Consider the following 20,336-nt stretch of genomic DNA (forward strand, 5'->3'; position numbering starts at 1 on the left):
ATATGGGGTCAATAAGACCCCATATCTCACCTCTAGGCTGGGAAGAATAAAAAAAAAAAAAAAACGATCATGGCTTCCTAGCCAGATCAGCGCCGTTAATTTGAATACCACGGCCAGGCGTGACGTCATAACATCGCGCCCGGCCTCCGAACGATCATAGAGACTCCGGGGACAATCTAGTCCGCCGGAAATCTCTATGATCACATGCTGGGGCCGGCGGATCCTGTGACCGACTCACCGATGGAAATGGTGAGTCGGTAGAAGCACCCCCCCTCCCGCCGCCCGCAAGAACGATCAAGCGGTGGAACAGCCGCTATGATCGTTCTTATGGTGTAGGGAATCGCCGGCTGAAAACGGCAATATCTGAATGATGTCTGTGGACTCAGGCATCATTTAGATATAACCAGCGAAACCCCATGACGTCAATAGACGTAGTGCGGGTCTCAAGTGGTTGTAAACAGTGTAAAATTAAAAAATAAAAGGTAAAATAAATAATAATAGTGCCCCGTCCCGCCAAGCTCGCACGTAGAAGCGAACGCATACGTGAGTAGAGCCCGCATATGAAAATGGTGTTCAAACCACACATGTGAGGTATCGCCGCGATCGGTAGAGCGAGAGCAATAATTCTAGAACTCCTCCGTAATGCAAAGCATGCAGCCTGTACAATTTTTTAAATGTCGCCTATGGAGATTTTTAAGGGTAAAAGTTTGTCGCCATTCTACGAGCGGGCGCAATTTTGAAGCATGACATGTTGGGTATCAATTTACTCGTCGTAACATTATCTTTTACAATATAAAAAAAGGGCCGATTTTACTGCTGTCTTATTTTTTTATTCAAAAAAGTGAATTTTTTCCACAAAAAGTGTGCTTGTAAGACCCCGGCGCAAATACGATGTGAAAAAAAGTATTGCAATGACCGCCATTGTATTCTCTAGGGTGTTAGAAAAAATATATATAATGTTTAGTGGTTCTAAGTAATTTTCTAGCAAAAAATAACAGTTTTAAACATGTAAACACCAAAATCTCAAAACGAGGCTGGTCCTTAAAGTGGTTGTATAGTCTTTTTTAGAAGTTTAGTTTACAGGAAAGCCTATAATAAGGCTTACCTGTAGGTAAAAAAAATATCTCCTAAACCTGTATGGTTTAGGAGATATTCTCTTCGCAATGCGCCGCTGACTGCAGCGGCGCATGCACACAGGGGCTTCGCGGCTGAAAGTCCGGCAGACGCCGGACCCTGCCGGAAAGAGATCTCCCACGCACATGCACGGGAGTGACGATATCACGGCTCCGGCCACTCACAATGCCGGAGCCGCGATAACTGGAAGACACGCCGAGGGAACATGTCAGCTCCCTCTGCGTGGTTTGGGCGAGATGTCGGGGCCTCGTTCTAAGGTAAGTATTTCATAATGAACTAGTATGCGGTGCATACTAGCTCATTATGACTTTTCCCTTGCAGGTCAGAAAAAAAACTTCAGCGGGTTTACTACGGCTTTAAGTGGTTAATACTCAAAGCAAACTCACCCATCCATCCATGTCTCCATGCTTTATCCGTTTGGAAACCACTTTGAAAAACATCTCCTACCATTTCTAGCAGCAGCCTTCTTGAGTAAGGGTAGATAATTCATGTAGAATTTACTTCCTGGAATACTTTTGCCCTCAGGCATAAAAGCTGGAGGGTGTGCTTAGCTGATAAGAAAAGAAAAATGGCCATGACAACTCCTGGGATGTATGAGATAATTTTGGTGTAGACTAGAAAGCTACTGAAAAAATTTAATTAAAATGTATATATATATATATATATATATATATATATATATATATATATATATATATATATATATATATATATATATATATATATATACAGTATCTCACAAAAGTGAGTATACCCCTCACATTTATGTAAATATTTTATTATATCTTTTCATGTGACAACACTGAAGAAATTACACTTTGCTACGATGTAAAGCAGTGAGTGTACAGCTTGTATAACAGTGTAAATTTGCTGTCCCCTCAAAATAACTCAACACACAGCCATTAATGTCTAAACTGCTGGTAACAAAAGTGAGTACACACCTAAGTGAAAATGTCCAAATTGGGCCCAATGACACTTTGCTACAATATTAAAGTGGAGTTCCACCCAAAAATGGAACTTACACTTTTTGCATTCCTCCCCCATCTCCGGTGTCACATTTGGCACCTTTCGGGGGGGGGGGAGGGGGGGGCAGGGAGCAGATGCCTGTCTAATACAGGTATTTGCTCCCACTTCCTGGCATAGATCACCACAGCGTTCGTGGTGACCTATGCCACTTCCAGCACCTGTTATGTCCTCCCCCGCTGTATTCTGGGAGAAGGGACCAGTGAGGATGCGCAGTGCAACTTGCGCATGCGCAGTAGGGAACCAGGAAGTGAAGCCGCAAACAGATAGACAGTGTAGGGTGAAAGCAAGCCAAAGGTCAGGACTGGAGAAGACAGCAGCTAAGTCAGGAAGTTGGGTAAGTACTGGATCAGATGCGGGTTCAGGATCAGGAACAGGGTAAGCTGCAGATCAAACAGCAAGGATCCATACAACAGAAGCCCTTTTTAAAGGTCACTGGGCACCAAGGCAGCGTCACCGTGCATGCATGCATGATCTCCACGATCTGCGCATGCGCATTGGTGAAAGTCCGTTCACCGCTGGATGCCTGTGAGCTGGAACACGCCTCAGTGAACCTGTGCACCTGTGATCAGTTGCAGCGCTATGCGCAGCGTGTCCATGACAGCGTGCTTTCTTGTGCATCATCTTTAGAAGAGGCTTCCTTCTGAGTACGACAGCCATGCAGACCAATTTGTTGCAGTGTGCGGCATATGGTCTGAGCACTGAGAGGCTGACTCCCCTGCTCCTTCAACCTCTGCAGCAATGCTGGCAGCACTCATACATCTATTTCCCAAAGACAAGCTCTGGATATGACGCTGAGCACATGCGCTCAACTTCTTTGGTGGACCATGGTGAGGCCTGTTTTGAGTGGAACCTGTATTGTTAAACCACTGTATGGTCTTGGCCACCATCCTGCAGCTCAGTTTCAGTGTCCTGGCAATCTTCTTTTACCATGAGGTGCCATGTGGAACTTCCAGTGACCAGTATGAGAGAGTGAGAGCGATAACACCAAATTTAACACACCTTCTCCCCATTCACACGCAAGATCTTGCAAGACTAATGAGTCACATGACACCGGGGAGGAAAATGGCTAATTGGGCCCAATTTGGACATTTTCACTTAGGGGTGTACTCACTTTTGTTACCAGCGGTTTAGACATTAATGGCTGTGTGTTGAGTTATTTTGAGGGGACAGAAAATTGACACTGTTATACAAGCTGTACACTCACCACTTTACATTGTAGCAAAGTGTCATTTCTTCAGTGTTGTCACATGAAAAGATATAATAAAATATTTACAAAAATGTGAGGGGTGTACTCACTTTTGTGAGACACCCATGTGAGGGCCATGCATTGCCAGGTGTTCTGTGCATCCGCATGCAGGTATGTACAGTGCCTTGAAAAAGTATTCATACCCCTTGAAATTTTCCACATTTAGTTATGTTACAACCAAAAACGTAAATGGTAAATGTATTTTATTGGGATTTTATGTGATAGCTAGACCAACACAAAGCGGCACATAATTGTGAAGTGGAAGGAAAATGATTAATAGTTTTCAAAAATGTTTACAAATTAATATGTGAAAAGTGTGGCGTGCATTTGTATTCAGCCCCCCTGAGTCAATACTTTGTAGAATCACCTTTTCGCTGCAATTACAGCTGCAAGTGTTTTTGGGTATGTCTCTACCAGCTTTGCGTAGCTATAGAGTGAAATATTTGCCCATTCTTGTTTGCAAAATAGCTCAAGCTCTGTCAGATTGGATGGAGAGCGTCTGTGAACCGCAATGTTGAAATCTTGCCACAGATTCTAAATTGGATTTGTCTAGACTTTGACTGGGCCATTCTAAAGCCTCATACACACGGTCGGACTTTGTACAAACTTTTCCGTGGACTTTTGTACAAAGGGCGTGGTCCACAAGTTTGTATTGCATACACACGGTCTGACTTTTTGACAAAAAACACGAACGTAATGACGTCACAACGTACTGACGCCGCTTCAAAAGAGGACGTTCAATGACTCCAGCACCACCTTTGGTGAACTTCTGTATTGTAGTCTGATCTTTTGCATTGGTTCTGAGCATGCGTGTTTGTACCTTGTACAAAAGTCCGATGCTTTTGCGTACACACGGTCGGACTTTGCTCCATCGGACTTTTGTTGCCAGAAAGTTTGTCCGTTCGCACAGCCAACAAAAGTCAGATGAAAACAGAAAAAGTTTGTCCGATGGAGCGTACACACAGTCGGATGTTGCTCCAAAACAGCTAATTTGCATGTTTGTTGTCAAAAAGTCCGACCGTGTGTACGGGCCTTAACACATGAATATGCTTTAATCTAAACCATTCCATTGTAGCTCTGGCTGTATGTCTAAGGTCGTTGCCCTGCTGGAAGGTGAACCTTCACCCCAGTCTCAAGTATTTTGCAGACCCTAAAAGGTTTTCTTCTAAGATTGCCCTGTATTTGGCTCCATCCATCTTCACATCTCTGCTGAAGAAAAGTATCCCCACAACATGATGCTGCCATCACCATGTTTCAAGGTGGGGATGGTGTGTTCAGGGTGATGTGCAGTGTTACTTTTCCACCACAAGTTAAGCCAAAAAGTTAATTTTTGTTTCATCTGATCGGAGCACCTTCTTCCACATGTTTGCTGTGTCCCCCACATGACTTCTCGCAAACTGTAAACGAGACTTCTTATGGCTTTCTTTCAACAATGGCTTTCTTCTTGGCATCCTTTCATAAAGGCCAGATTAATGGAGTGCACAACTAATGGTTGTCCTGCGGACAGATTCTCCTTCCTGAGCTGTGGATCTCTGCAGCTCCTTTATAGTTACCATGAGTCTCTTACCTGCTTCTCTGATGTTGCTCTCCTTGCCCGACCTGTCAGTTTAGGTGGACAGCCATGTCTTGGTAGGTTTGCCGTTCTGCCATACTCTTGCTATTTTCAGATGATGGATTGAACAGTGCTCCTTGAGATGTTCAAAACTTGGGATATTTTTTTTTTATAATTTAACCCTGCTTTAAACTTCTCCACAACTTTATCCCTGACCTGTCTGGTGTGTTCCTTGGCCTCATGATGTTGTTTGTTCACTAAGGTTCTCTAACAAACCTCTGAGGGCTTCACGGAACAGCTGTATTTATCCTAAAATGACATTACACACAGGTGGACTCTATTTACTAATTAGGTGACTTCTGAAGGCAATTGGTTCCACTAGATTTTAGTTAGGGGTATCAGAATAAAAGGGGGCGAATACAAATGCACGCCATGCTTTTTAGATATTTATTTGTAAAAAAAAAAAATTGAAAACCATTTATCATTTTCCTTCCACTTCACAATTATGTGCCACTTTGTGTTGGTCCATCACTTAAAGTCCCAATAAAATACATTTACGTTTTCGGTTGTAACATGACAAAATGTGGAAAATTTCAAGGGGTATGAAGACTTTTTCAAGACATTGTAAATTCAATTGGTACACAGCAACTGCATGAACACAATTGCCGCTCCTAATTTGACACCTGTGTGGGTGCTGGTATGACATGCCTGTCTGCGGATCGCAGGGATCACCTGTGTGCATCAAATGCAGGCAAAACATGGTCCTCACATGGATGTATGCTTAACCACTTTCAGACCGGACCATTTTGCTGGTAAATGACCAGAGGTCTTTTTACACTTTGGCACTGCGCTGCTTTAACTGGTAATTGCGCGGTCATGCAATGTTGTACCCAAACGAAATTTGCGTCCTTTTCTTCCCACAAATAGAGCTTTCTTGTAAAGGTATTTGACTGACTCTGCGATTTTTATTTTTTGCGATATAAACGTAAAAAGACCGCAAATTTTGAAAAAAAATGATATTTTCTACTTTTTGTTATTAGAAAAATCCAATAAACTCAATTTTAGTCATACATTTAGGCCAAAATGTATTCAGCCACATGTCTTTGGTAAAAAAAAAGTCAATAACTGTATATTTATTGGTTTGCGCAAAAGTCGTCACATCTACAAACTAAGGTACGTTTTCTGGAATGTACGCAGCTTTTAGTTTACGACTGCCTATCTCATTTCTTGAGGTGCTAAAATGGCAGGGCAGTACAAAACCCCCCCAAATTACCCCATTTTGGAAAGTAGACCCCCTAAGGAAATTGATAAGTGGCATGTTGAGCCCATTGAATATTTTATTTTTTTGCCTCAAGCGATTGAATAATGACAAAAAAAAAAATGCTATGGGCATATGTGAAATGACACCCCAAAATAAATTCTGCTGCTTCTCCTGAGTACGGGGATACCACATATGTGGGACTTTTTGGGAGCCTAGCCGCGTACGGGGCCCCGAAAACCAAGCACCGCCTTCAGGCTTTCTAAGGGCGTAAATTTTTGATTTCACTTCTCACTACCTATTACAGTTTTGAAGGCCATAAAATGCCAAGATGGCACAAAATCCCCACAAATGACCCCATTTTAGAAAGTAGACACCCCAAGCTATTTGCTGAGAGGCATGTTGAGTCCATGGAATATTTTATATTTTGCCACAAGTTGCGGGAAAATTACAAACTTTAATTTTTTTTAATTTTTTTTTCACAAAGTTGTCACTAAATTATATATTGCTCACGCATGCCATGGGCATATGTGAAATGACACCCCAAAATAAATTCTGCTGCTTCTCCTGAGTACGGGGATACCACATATGTGGGATTTTTTGGGAGCCTAGCCGCGTACGGGGCCCTGAAAGCCAAGAACCGCCTTCAGGTTTTCTAAGGGCGTAAATATTTGACTTCACTCCTCACTACCTGTTACAGTTTTGAAGGCCATAAAATGCCAAGATGGCACAAAACCCCCACAAATGACCCCATTTTAGAAAGTAGACACCCCAAGCTATTTGCTGAGAGGCATGTTGAGTCCATGGAATATTTTATATTTTGCCACAAGTTGCGGGAAATTTTTTTTTTTTTTTTTTTTTTTCACAAAGTTGTCACTAAATGATATATTGCTCACGCATGCCATGGGCATATGTGAAATGACACCCCAAAATAAATTCTGCTGCTTCTCCTGAGTACGGGGATACCACATATGTGGGACTTTTTGGGAGCCTAGCCGCGTACGGGCCCCGAAAACCAAGCACCGCCTTCAGGCTTTCTAAGGGCGTTACAGTTTTGAAGGCCATAAAATGCCAAGATGGCACAAACCCCCCCCAAATGACCCCATTTTGGAAAGTAGACACCCCTAAATTTAGGGGTACACTAGTGAGACTAGGTAATAAATGGCGGGTGCCCTGAAACTATAAAAAAATAACTAACCAACCAGCGTCACCTGTAACAGTTATATGGTGATCACTGGTGAAAGGGTTAACTAGGGGGCAATCAGGGGGCTTTATGCGGTAGTATATGGGGGTCCCTGGCGCTATAAAAAGCTGCGGCGAACGTAAATACCTACCTGCCTAACTAGCGTCACCTGTGACACTAATACAGCGATCAGAAAAACGATCGCTTATTAGGCTGGGTTCACACTGGAGCGATGCGGGAACGCCACGAATCCGCGGCGGGTTCCCGCATCGCATGCCTCCCGGCGGCAGTTCACACTGCCCTATGCGAACTGCTGGGAGTGTCAGTGAAATGTTAATGACACCCCCAGATCAGTTCGCATATCGCAGTGCGATCTGCAAACTCGGATCCCATGGTGTGAACACCCATGCGATCCGATTCTGCTGCGGACCAAAAAAAGGGTCCCGTGCGAGTTTGCGGCGGGTGCGGCGGGTGCAACGCGAATTCAGCCATACTATCTGTATGGCTGAACTCGAATCGCACAGAGATCGGATGTGATTTGCACTGCAGTGCGGTGCGAATCACATCCGTTCTCATAAACCGCTGCAATGTGAACCCAGCCTTAGTGACACTGGCGACGGGGGGGTGATCACGGGGTTAAACCTTTATTGGGGGGGTTAGGGGGGTACCTTAGAACTAAAGGGGGCTAACCCTAACTGCCCTAACAGTTATTACAGTCACAAATGACACCCGCCGGGTGATCATGGGGTTAAACCTTTATTAGGTAATAAATGGCGGGTGCCCTGAAACTATAAAAAAATAACTAACCAACCAGCGTCACCTGTAACAGTTATATGGTGATCGCTGGTGAAAGGGTTAACTAGGGGGCAATCAGGGGGCTTTATGCGGTAGTATATGGGGGTCCCTGGCGCTATAAAAAGCTGCGGCTAACCTAAATACCTACCTGCCTAACTAGCGTCACCTGTGACACTAATACAGCGATCAGAAAAACGATCGCTTATTAGGCTGGGTTCACACTGGAGCGATGCGGGAATGCCACGAATCCGCGGCGGGTTCCCGCATCGCATGACTCCCGGCGGCAGTTCACACTGCCCTATGCGAACTGCTGGGAGTGTCAGTGAAATGTTAATGACACCCCCAGATCAGTTCGCATATCGCAGTGCGATCTGCAAACTCGGATCGCATGGTGTGAACACCCATGCGATCCGATTCTGCTGCGGACCAAAAAAAGGGTCCCGTGCGAATTTGCGGCGGGTGCGGCGAATGGCTGAACTCGAATCGCAGAGATCGGATGTGATTTGCACTGCAGTGCGGTGCAAATCACATCCGTTCTCATAAACCGCTGCAATGTGAACCCAGCCTTAGTGACACTGGTGACGGGGGTTGATCACGGGGTTAAACCTTTATTGGGGGGGGTTAGGGGGGTACATTAGAACTAAAGGGGGCTAACCCTAACTGCCCTAACAGTTATTACAGTCACAAATGACACCAATGCAAAAAAAAAAAAAAATGCATTGGTGTCACTGTGACTGGGGGGGCAGGGGTAATTGGGGGGGTGATCGGGGGGTAAAGGGGGGGTGTGAGTGTGCCTGGCATGTTCTACTGTGAAGTGTCGTGTTGGTGCAACTCACCGATCCTCTCTCCTCGGTGTCGGAACGAAAAATACCGACACGGAGGAGAGATTACATCACTTCCTCTCCTGTGTTTACATTACAGGAGAGGAAGTGATGTCACGAAGGATTTCCATTCGTCGGGAGCGATCGCGAGGGGGTGGCCATGAATGAATGGCCGCCCCCTCATCCTGGATCGCTCCTGAACGAATACCGACCGCCGCAGGCACCGGGGGGGGGGCCCGATCGTGCCCTCCACCCGCGGGAAGGCAGGGACGTACAGGTACGCCCATATGCCTGCCCGTGCCATTCTGTCGACGTACGTATCGTCGTGCGGCGGTCGGCAAGTGGTTAAAGTGGTGTTCCGTCAAAAAAAAAAAATATTAAAAGCCAGCAGCTACACATACTGCAACTGCTGGCTTCTAACAATAGGACACTTACCTGTCCTGGAGTCCAGCGATGTCGGCAATGCAGCTGATGTTTTCATCCGCTGACGGGTGCTGCCGCTGCCATTGTGGGTAAGGGTACCCAGCAGTTTAGCCTTACGGCTTCACACCAGGAACCCTACTGCGCATGCGCGAGGCCCCCGCTCCTCTCTCCTACTGGCCCGGCGACAGGGAGAGGAGGAAGGAGCCCCGCGGTGATGTCATGGGCTGCGGCTTGGACTCCTGGAAGTGGGAACAGGATTCCTGTCAAAGAAAGGTGCCAATTGTGGCACCGAAGGGGGAGAGGGGACAAATGAGCGGAAGTTGAACTTTTGGGTGGAACTCCACTTTAAGTATGACTGTGTGCATGAGGCCTAAAGCTTGCGCTGTGCAATCACTTTCCCATAATTGCTTACCCTAGTTAAGCTGGCCATACATGGATCAAATTTCGGATGACTCCTGCTGAAGCATCCAAAATTCTTTCCATGGTTGAAAAGCTCAGCTAATGTTGATTAATGATGGGTTTGGGCATATTCGGATTGAACCCACCAGGAAGCTGGCACTGCACACCGCCAATCACAGGCAGCGTATGTATGTGCAGCTGCCGGTGGGAAAATGCCTCACTGCCTATGATTGTCAGAGTGCAGTGACAGCTTCTTGGCGGGTTCAATCCAAACATGTCTGAGCCCATCACTAATGTTGGTTATTCATCAACTTTTGTTGAAGGAAGCGGGTATAAAATCATCCGCTGAGCAGTGAGTGTGTCCAATCAGATGCAGTCTCTGTTCAGATATTCAGACAGCCACAGGCACCGGCTGTCACAGTATTATAGCTGGTACTGCAGATTCCTCCATCTGTACGGTTTAACATGGAAGGGGAATTGAGTGATTGACAGAACTGAATGAGATAAAATAAAATAAAAAAGTTTGTATGAATTAGAACCTGCCAGGTGTTTATTTGTTGTCCTCTTTGGTTTGTTTTATGTCCCTGTTGGGGAGATTCACCTTTCCTATTTGTCATATTTACCATTATAACAGAAAGTGAAAGGAAACCTTACATTTTGGGTAGTCCCCAGAACAGTAAAAGAGGGGAAATCTTCCAATGGGAACACTAGTCCTGGTGACCCTGGTAGCAGCCTGGGATTTCCTCACTTTAAAGGGATCTCCTCTCACTTCCTGTTTTGGCTATTTGACAGGAAGTGAAGAAAAATCTCCCCAGTGGGACAAAGATGTAAAAAGAAACTAAAAGCCCTCACTTACTCTAGCCAAAATGAACAAAAATGTTGCCTTCAGTTTTACTTTAACAAGTAAGGCTAGCTTTTCTTATAAAGACTTCCAACCTGATAAAAAGCACTGACACCTCCCACTAGAAGACTTGCTAAGTTTTATTATTACAACGCAGGCATTTATTAGCTTTCTAACAATTATTAACACCTCCAAACTCAGGAACCGTTTGGGTTATAAAACGTAAAGTCTTCAACATTATCTCTCAATTATAGTGTCATTCCATAGTCCTGAGAAGCCCGTACTGCGCATGCGGCATCGCCGGCCTGTTCCCATCCATTGCGGAGGCTTCCTGCTACCCCTTCCATCTCTGCGCTTGTGCAGTAATCAGCAGCTGGTACGCCTGCGCAGTTCAACGGAGGTGTGCTGTGTGGTATAGGAAGGATGGCTGCTACCGTCAGTATGGACGAAGACGATATGGGAAAAAAACGGAAAGCTCACGGAATGTTGAAGCTTTATTATGGTATAACGGAGGAGGGAAAGAGCGGCGAGAGGTTGTTGGATCCCACCGATATTGATGGCGTTCACTTCAACCCAGACATGTATCTGACTAAGGTGACGTCATATCCGGCTGAGTGTGAGGCAGTACTATGTATACAGTGCAGTGTACAGAATAGACTTCATCCTTATATATCACACTCAGTACATCTCAGTGGAGATCATGGTCTGTGTGAATTGATCTAGTGTTGGAGAGAACAGGAAGTAGGAGACACCTGTCAGGTTTCTTTTTGATTGTGTCCTTTTCCTGTACTTCCTGTTTAGAGACACGGAGCAGGAAGTGAGGAGAGATCTCTCCAGGGAGAAGGAAGTCTTAAATAGTAGTTCAAGGAGTAAGTGTCCCAAATAAGAGGCTTCCCTCTCTGAACCTTTAGGCTGTGCTCACACACGTGTACTAAAGCCTGAGCCTACACCCATGTGAGAGCTGTGTGTGCCCCCATGGTAGAGTTGCCACCTCATCCCTTTAAACCCAAACACCTTTGAATTACACAGGTTCCGAGGCTAATTAAATGCAGATAAGGCACTGAGTGAGTTTAAACACCACCTTAATCGGCCACAGAACCTGTGTAATTAATGTGTGTTCGGGTTTAAAGGGATGAGGTGGCAACCATACCCCATGGGGATGTACAAGGTGTTCTTTACATCCCTGGGCAGGCAAGCTTATTCATGCCAATAGGGTCACAGTGACTGCAAGGGCACAGCTGCTGCTGGCTAGGGGTGCATTCCGGCGTGTTCTCACAGCTCACGTGCAGGGCCCGTCAGGAAGTCGGCGCTGCGCTAATCACACGCCGGAGCTCATCCCTACTGCTAGCTATGTGACATCCATATGTGCATGACTCCGAATACACGCTAGCTAGGACCATGTGCCTGTACAGCTGTCAGATTGGGAGTAGAGATGGGCTCGGGCGTGTTCGGGTTCTTAGTCCCAACCCACATGCCCAATCCTGCCAGGAAGCTTACATTGCACACTGCTAATGACAGTCAGTGAGACAATTCCCGACCTGCGGACCAGGAAATGTCTCACTCCCTTTGATTAACGGTGTGCAGTGTCGGCTTCCTGGCAGGATCGGCATGTGGGTTGGGACTAAGGATGAGCTCAGGCGTGTTCATAAGCCGCACGTGCAGAGCCCGCCAGGAAGTCGGCACTTCACAGCGCTAATCACAGGCAGTGAGACATTCCTCAATCTCTGCAGCCGCGGATTGGGAAAATGTCTCACTGCCTGTGATTAGCGCTGTGTAGTGCCGACTTCCTGGCGGGCTCTGCACATGTGGCTTACGAACACGCCTGAGCTCATCCTTAGTTTGGACTAAGAACCAGAACATGCGCAAGCCTATTCCTAAGAGCCTTTTCACACTGAAACACTGCTAAAGCGCCAATCGTTTTTGCAGTGCTTTAGTGGCGCATTTTTGGGCGCTAGCGAGGCTATTTTTTTTACAATGTGACCTGGAAATAAAAAGACCCTCTTTGCAGCATTTGTAAGCCTTGCCCTAATCAATTCAATAGGCAGGGGAGTTTTGGGAGTGTATTTTATAGCGCTCCCAAACCGCCCCATAGATGCTGCTTACAGGACCTTTTCTAACGTCCTGCAAGTGCACCGCCCCAGTGTGAAAGCACACATTGAAGTGAATAGGAAGCAGTTTTCAGAGGCTATTTCTATGCCTCAGTGTGGAAGGGGTGTAATTGGGAGCGATGGCTGTGTCCGTATTGATATAAATGGGGTTGCCTGCACAGGGATGCATGGAACGCCGATGCAGCCGCACGTGGGCACACACAGTACACTGTAGTACACCTGTGTGAATGAGGCATAATTCAGTCGTCTCATTTTCCTCCTCGGGGCTGCATTGCGACAGACGCTGGCTACATGTTGCTGGGTTTTGAACAGTGCTGGCCATGTAATACTTACATGCAGTGACAGGAAAAGTTGACTAAAGCATAACTGAAGGCAAAACTTTTTTAATTTTATTGGAGTGCAGAGGGATTAGAACACCTGTCAGTTTTTATTGCCATCTGTGCCCCTCTTAGGGAAATTCATCCTCTCTAAGGTTTCATGTACACGGGACATTTTTACAACCTCTCCTGTACAATTTAACTTGACAGATGGTAACCGACATTTGAAACGTCCGTTTTGCCGCGTTTACATGCCGCGTTTAGTGGCTAGGACCGTTTAAAAAAAAAAAAAAAAAAAAAGTTTTTCAAATAGCCAAAAATTAAAAATGAATGTAAAGAAATGCGGCTAAGCATGAGTTATCACGTTTACAAGCTGTTACAGGCATTTGGCATTTCAAATGTGTCTGAACATCTGTCCTGAACTAATTTTTTTCGTGTTCTAAAAAACTTTTCTAAGCTCAACTGCCTAGAAACGACTATAAACGACCCTGTGTACATGGACAGATAAGATAACATTGAGGAGGGTCCAGGGGCAGCTGGAAAAAATGCCTAACTGCTCCTAAACGTCCGTTTACCACCAGCAGCAGTGTACATGAGGCCTAGTGGTCCTGTTTATCATTTTTACTGAAAGAGAAAGTAAATCCCACGTTTAGGGTTGTCCCCAGAACAGTAATAGAGGGAATATCTTACAATGAAGACTCAATGTTCTGGTGACATTGCAGACATGATTTGTGGTTTTGATTTAAATCATAATGTTTAAAGAGCAGCTCTTATCTCTGTCCTGCAGCGGCTCCTCCTCCTCTGACCTGTTATTAACTCACTGGCAGTCCCATTCCCTTTAATGGGACGGCTGGGGATGCAGCAGTGACATAACAAGGTGAGGGACGTTGCAGCAGCAGGTGAGTGGATGCCCTGCCACTCACCTGCCATGATGGATCTGAAATGACAGGTGCTCTTTTAATGATAGGATCTATTCTTGCTGGTAGTTTGCAAACAAAATTAAGGTTTCCTATTTAGAATAGCTGCGCTTTAGAATATTACACAATAAATGCGTGCTGAAAATGAAAACAAACACATTTAGTGTTAATGTGACATAAATGTGATATGACAAAAATAAAACAATAAATGTCAGTTAAAACATTAATAATTTAGTGCTCATGGGCATCCAAGTGCTTTGGAACACAGATATAAGCCTCTGGTGGTATATAGGGAACAACACTAGTCCCACTTTAAATAGCAAAAAGTGCTATTGTGCAAAAAACAAGTCTTTTTTTATAAACAATGCTGTGACAGTCCTGTTGAAAAAAAGTGCATATGTGTGGTATCCAGTAATAACACTGCTGAGATGCTTATAAATGCGGGGAGGGGCCAGGATGGTACAAGGCAGTTTATATTCCTAGGAGGAAGCATATACCATTCCAAAACCAGCCACTGTAATATTTCATGCCATACACAGAGTGGTGCACTGACGCACCTGGTACATGTGAGTACCCCATTGGGGGATTGTTCTTTGTTTAAAGCCAAGGTTCACACAAAAATTGAATCTCCACTTTTCAGAACTCTTTTCCCCCCCTCCGGTGTCACATTTGGCACCTTTAAGGGGAGAGGGCGGTGCAGATACCTGTCTAAGACAGGTATTTGCACCCAGTTCCGGGCATAGACTCCCACGGGAGTCTATGCCTCTTCCTGTCCCACCGCGCTGCCTGCTGGGACACACATGGGTCCCAGAGACAGCATGGACCATTTAGATTGCGCTGCGCGACTCACGCATGCGCATTAAGGACCCGGGAAGTGAAGCCGCAAGGTGTCATTTCCTGATTCATATAGCAAAGATGGCTGCGGCAGCATCCGAGGACCAAGGGATGGTTTGGCCTTGGGTACCGACATCGCTGGACCCTGGGACAGGCGAGTGTCCTTATTTTAAAAGGCAGCAGCTGCAGTTAAACCTATACGGTTTAGGAGATATTTGCCTGAAGGCAGGCGCACTGAGCGTGGCTCCGTCAACGACGGAGATGCCGCGCGGGTCGGCTCCCGTGGGCATGCGCGGGAGTGACGTCATCGCGGCTTTGCCGAATGACAGCGGCGGAGCTGCGAGACCCCACCGAGAAGATGGATGCGCCGGACTACAGGGGACAGCGGTGACTTCGCTGGCTCCTGTGTCAGGTAAGTGACACATAATGGACTACTATGCGATGCATAGTAGTCTATTATGCTTTACCTTTGCAGTGAATGAAAGAGGAAGTAAACTCATCAGGGTTTACTTCCTCTTTAAGTAATTTTCCTGAACTTTATCTAATATTGTGGTTACTGTGTGAATGCATCAGTGCAATGCATGTTATCTCAGCTTGCCGAGATTTCATTCATTAAATGAGTTTGACAAAAATGTAAATATTGCAGAATATAAAGCCTCATGCTACATACCTAAGCTCCATTTCATGCGGAATAAAATTAATTATTAATGTATCTTAACCCCATTGCGCCAACCGTACTCAAATTTGCGTTCCTGGCTTGAAGGGGTTAAACCTGGGGTGATGCCTGAGCTGCTGGCATTACCCCGGTACTGTTTTTTTAGGGCCAGCAGTTGGCTTTTTAGTGATAGCCGATGTGGCTAAAAAGCCGCTTGGCTGTTATCTTAAGGAGCAGCAGGGTACTGGGTGACCCGAGCCACCGGTCTAGGCGTCCGCTGCCTAGGCCGAGACTCAAACAAAGTTGAATTCGGCTTTTATTGGGCCTTGAATGTAAAATTCCGGAAGCAACGTCACTTACGGTTTACTCGGCTGCCAATGCCGCCGATTTAAAAATAATTATTTTGGCGATCTGAATACTTTTAAGGGCAGGAGGGATTTGGGTACCTGTCACCACCTATTACTGTCACAAGGGATGTTTACATTCCTTGTGACAGCAACAAAAGTGATCGGAATAATCTTTTTAAGGGACAATGTAAAAAATAAAATAAGAAACAATATTTTTTTAACCACTTCCGGGCCGCCACGCGCTGCTTCAGATACACAAGAGATAACTAAGAGATTTCAGTAGGGTGTCTACGCAGCATAGTAGGAAGTATAGCCATTTAAAGCGGAGTTCCACCCAAAAGTGGAACTTCCGCTCATTTGTCTCATCTCCCCCTCCTGTGCCACAATTGCCACCTTTCAGGGGGGGAAGGGGGACAGGATACCTGTCTTTGACAGGTATCCTGTGCCCAATTCCACGAGTCCATGCTGCGACCCATGATGTCACCGCGAGCCTCCCTCCTCCCCTGTAGCCGGGCCAGTAGGAGAGAGGAGCGGGGCCTCGTGCAAAATGGTGCCTGTGCTGAGTGGCCGACTGTGGCTCACTGTGTTCACAATGCAGCAGGGCAGCCGCTCGGCATTGGATCCAGAAGCTTGTGGATCAATGTAACACTATAAAAAAAATCCACACCTGGAATAATTTAGTTTTTCCGTTTTTATTGCACAAAAGAATGGCAAAGTGTGGATGAAGAATGGATTGTGGTTGTTAGCACTTCCGCCTGGCAGCACTAGGGTTGTCTGTTCAAATCCCTGTGCCTGTGTGGGTTTCCTCCCACACTCTAAAGATATGTTGGTAAGCTTATTGGCTCCTGTCTAAGTTGGCCTTACTCTATGAATGTATGAGTGTGAATTAGGGGCCTTAGATTGTAAGCTTCTTGAGGGCAAAGACTGATGTGAATGGACTATATATGTAAAGTGCTGCGTAAATTAATGGCAATATAAAAGTACCTGTAATAAATAAGCATCCTATTTTCTAGTATCTGCCTCAATCTATTGTCTAGCGTGATATGTCTCTACAGTACATTTACTCTGATGTTTTTGTATTCTTGCAATTATATTTCTTAGTTCAGTTATATAAAAATGTATTTAATTTCCATTTTTGTGTTTGCAGTTAAGAAAAGAAAGTTCTCTGGCAGAGTTGATGGACATTGAAGCTGATATGGTTCGCCAGATACGTGCTTTGGACAGTGACATGCAGACCTTGGTGTACGAGAACTATAATAAGTTCATATCCGCTACAGGTAAACGATAGGATGGCATAAATGGATAGCAGGTTGTGTTTATATTTCTGACTTTACTGATTTGGCTAGCCTATTTGTTCTCTAATTGATTTGCATAACAAAGATTCCTAAGATTTACTGAACAGATGTTGTCATCCAATCCTTCAGATACCATTCGTAAAATGAAAAATGATTTTAAAAAGATGGAGGATGAGATGGATGGACTGGCAGCTAACATGGCAGTAATCACCGAATTTAGTGCCAGCATCAGCAGTACCTTGCAGGAGAGACACCAACATATTACCAAGCTTAGTGGTGAGTGATGTCAATGATGTTTTATTCTTGCTGTGTATCACTGTACCAAGAGGAAATGTATGATTATCAGTAGGGTTGTCCCGATACCGACACTAGTATCGGTACTGATACCGAGCATTTGACAGAGTACTTGTACTCGAGCAAATGCTCTGATGCTTCACCCGATACCTGGACAGTCAGGGTGATCTGTGCAGAGGGGGATTTACAAGCACCAATCACCCTGTATAGATTTCAATAAAGCCTGACAGCCGTTTCTCCACTTCTCCCCCCCCCCACCCCTTCAGCTGCTTTAGTGAAATCTACACAGCGATAATCAGTGCTTGTAACTGCCCCCAAAGCCGCACCGATTACCGCTGACTGTCCCTGTATGCTCCTCCAGTCCCCACCTGTTCTGCTGTCCCCCCCCGCCGTGCTGCTGTCCCCCTCCATTGTCCTCTGTGCCCCCCTCCGTTCTGCTGTTTTCCTCCTTGTCCCCCTCCGTTCTCCTGTCCCCCTCCATTCTCCTCCTCTTCATTTTCAGTGCAGCTGAGGCTGCAGAGAAGGGGACTGGGAAACATCTGTCCTCAGTCCCTTTCCCTGTCTCAAAGGGGAGATGTCAGGGGTCAGCAATAAATAATAAAAATAAATTAATTGTAAAAAATAACACACTGCCACTCCCCCCCCCCCCCCTTTAAAAAAAGAAAGCATTGTAAAAAAAAAAAACACAAAATAAATTGTAAAAAATAATAAAAAAATAATAATTTGTAAAAACAAAAAACTAAAAAAACTACTGACACACGTGCCACTGTCACGTGACATAAAAAAAAAACCTTTATTGGCGAGTATTTGAAAAAAAGTATCAGTACCTGTACTCAGTCTTAAAAAAGTGGTATCGGGACAACCCTAATTATCAGGAGGTTAACACAACAGTGTATCTTGTCACAATCTTCCTTTGATTTCATAGACGTTTAAACCAGCTTTCACTCATCCTTGATCTCCCCATTGTGGATCCACACAGCAGTGAAAACTTGGACTAAAGTTCTGACTATTCCCTACAGTATTAAAATTAGCTTTTATTGCCGTTTGTGTCTCTGGAGAGATTTCACCTCACTTCCTGGAGGACAGAAGGTGCAAAAAAGTTTCCCCGACAACAACAGACAGTGGTAAAAATCTGAGAATGGATATAGCCCTTCTCCACTCCAACCAAAACCTTGTGTTTTCAGTTTTGGATAGAATTGGGCTTTAAGCAGGGAGGCCAAAGGGAAATGCAACACAGTGGCTTAGTTGGCTTTAGTCCTGCAGCACTATAGTCCTTGGTTCCAAGGTCTCCCTGTGTGTGCATTGGTTACCTTCTGGTCCTCCTGTTTCCTCCCACACTCCAAAGATATTCTGGTAGGTTAATTGGCTCTAGTATGTTTATGTAGATCTGTCAGGGTAGGGACCAGTGTGAATGCTCAGTATGTAAAGCATTGCATAAACTGTCTGCTTTATATAAATACCTGTAATAAAATGAAAAGCAAGGACATGCAGAACTCCACTAGTTATAAATCACATTTCCAGAAAGTCTCTGCTCTGCTCAGTTAATCCATATTGATGCTGATTTTGTTTTGACCATGGAGGATTTCAGTAATTATTTGCAGTGTCCAAATACAGAGCTATGTTAAAAGCTTCCAGGATTTAAATCTAGTGAGACTTGAAGAAAAGCCGTTTCCCTGCAGATTACTTTACAACCATATTAAAAAAATAATGATAATGAACAGTTATTAAACTATTTCATTCTGCTTGTGGTTCACATGTGCCTTTATTCTGATATTCAGGTGTGCACACCCTCCTGCGTAAACTGCAGTTCCTGTTTGAACTCCCTGCTCGACTGAAGAAGTGCATTGAAATGGGTGCCTTTGCCCAGGCTGTGTCATATCATACTAAAGCTAAAAGTGTGCTCCAGCAATACCAGCACATGCCTTCCTTCCATGGCATCCAAACTGATTGCCAGGCCATCATGGCGGGCTTGGCACATACACTGCGCCAAAGATTCAGGTATTGATTTCTCCTGTTAAGCTATTCTACTAAGACAATGGGTTGTCATATTCTGCTTGGTTTATTGTAATGGGGCTAATAAAGGAAATCTGTGCTAAGGAAATTTGGAGAGGTCCATTTCTGACCTTAAGTATGCAGATCAGGAGCTCCGACATTCCTCATATCCATGTTTGTTATTGCTCGGTAACTTAAAATATTGTAGCCAGAGACGGCTAGCATTTTCGGAAAAATGTCATGCAGTGCCAACCTCTGTATTTCTCCCTGTACAGGTTTCCTTTTTATATAGAATTGCAAAATGTGTTTTGTATAAATTTTATGTACAATGTGCTGGACTAGGAAATGCATTTTTTTTTACCATGTACTCAGGTAAACTTTAATGCATGCATATGTATATTTTATATATGCCACTCGCAGCCATTTTTTTTAGTGCATCGGGGGTTACAGCTGCAGGTTTTTCTTCAAAGTGATTTACTACTATGCTTCGAGTACCCTGTGTAATTTGGTCTCCTGCTAGTCAGGTCTAGTCACGACTGACACCTATATTGGTCTACTTCTTAGTTTAGAATGGTGAGGATTAGACAGAGGCAGTAAATAACCAAAAAGGCAGTGCTGAGCTTTATCACTAAAATTCCTCCTCCCTCTTTTCTGCTCAATAAGGTTACACGTCACTTTAAGGTACTAGTATAGAGTTAGAAGAGGGTAAAACAGAGCTCAGAGTTTTTTTTATGTCTAATAACAGTAGCTGCTCAACTGTGCACTTGTTGTGGTGTGGGCTTTTTGATGGTTAAAGTGATACTAAAGGCTATTTTTGTTCTTTAAAATAAAAAAGATGTTATACTTACCCGTTCTGTACGATGATATTGCACAGAGCGGCTCTTTACCGCCCCTTCTGG

General features: G+C 44.8%; 1 protein-coding gene across 2 annotated transcripts in view; it reads left to right on the forward strand.

The window, feature by feature from the left end:
• Positions 1-11,040: 11,040 nt before the first annotated feature.
• The window catches only part of LOC143959115 (vacuolar protein sorting-associated protein 51 homolog), a 28,150-nt gene continuing 18,854 nt past the window's right edge, over positions 11,041-20,336 (forward strand). Inside the window, exons 1-4 of one of the 2 annotated variants that reach the window (XM_077467928.1) lie at positions 11,041-11,272; positions 17,004-17,133; positions 17,281-17,427; positions 19,224-19,443. In XM_077467928.1, the coding sequence (XP_077324054.1) occupies positions 11,102-11,272; positions 17,004-17,133; positions 17,281-17,427; positions 19,224-19,443 (668 nt within the window). In that variant the 5' untranslated portion in view covers positions 11,041-11,101. The remainder of the gene's footprint in view (positions 11,273-17,003; positions 17,134-17,280; positions 17,428-19,223; positions 19,444-20,336) is intronic. The other variant, XM_077467929.1, reaches the window with a different exon arrangement.

Source organism: Lithobates pipiens, unplaced genomic scaffold (assembly GCF_037356315.1).
Source record: "Lithobates pipiens isolate NorthernLeopardFrog02 unplaced genomic scaffold, aLitPip1_a1.2 Scaffold_109, whole genome shotgun sequence".
In the NCBI taxonomy this organism is placed as follows: Eukaryota; Metazoa; Chordata; class Amphibia; order Anura; family Ranidae; genus Lithobates; species Lithobates pipiens.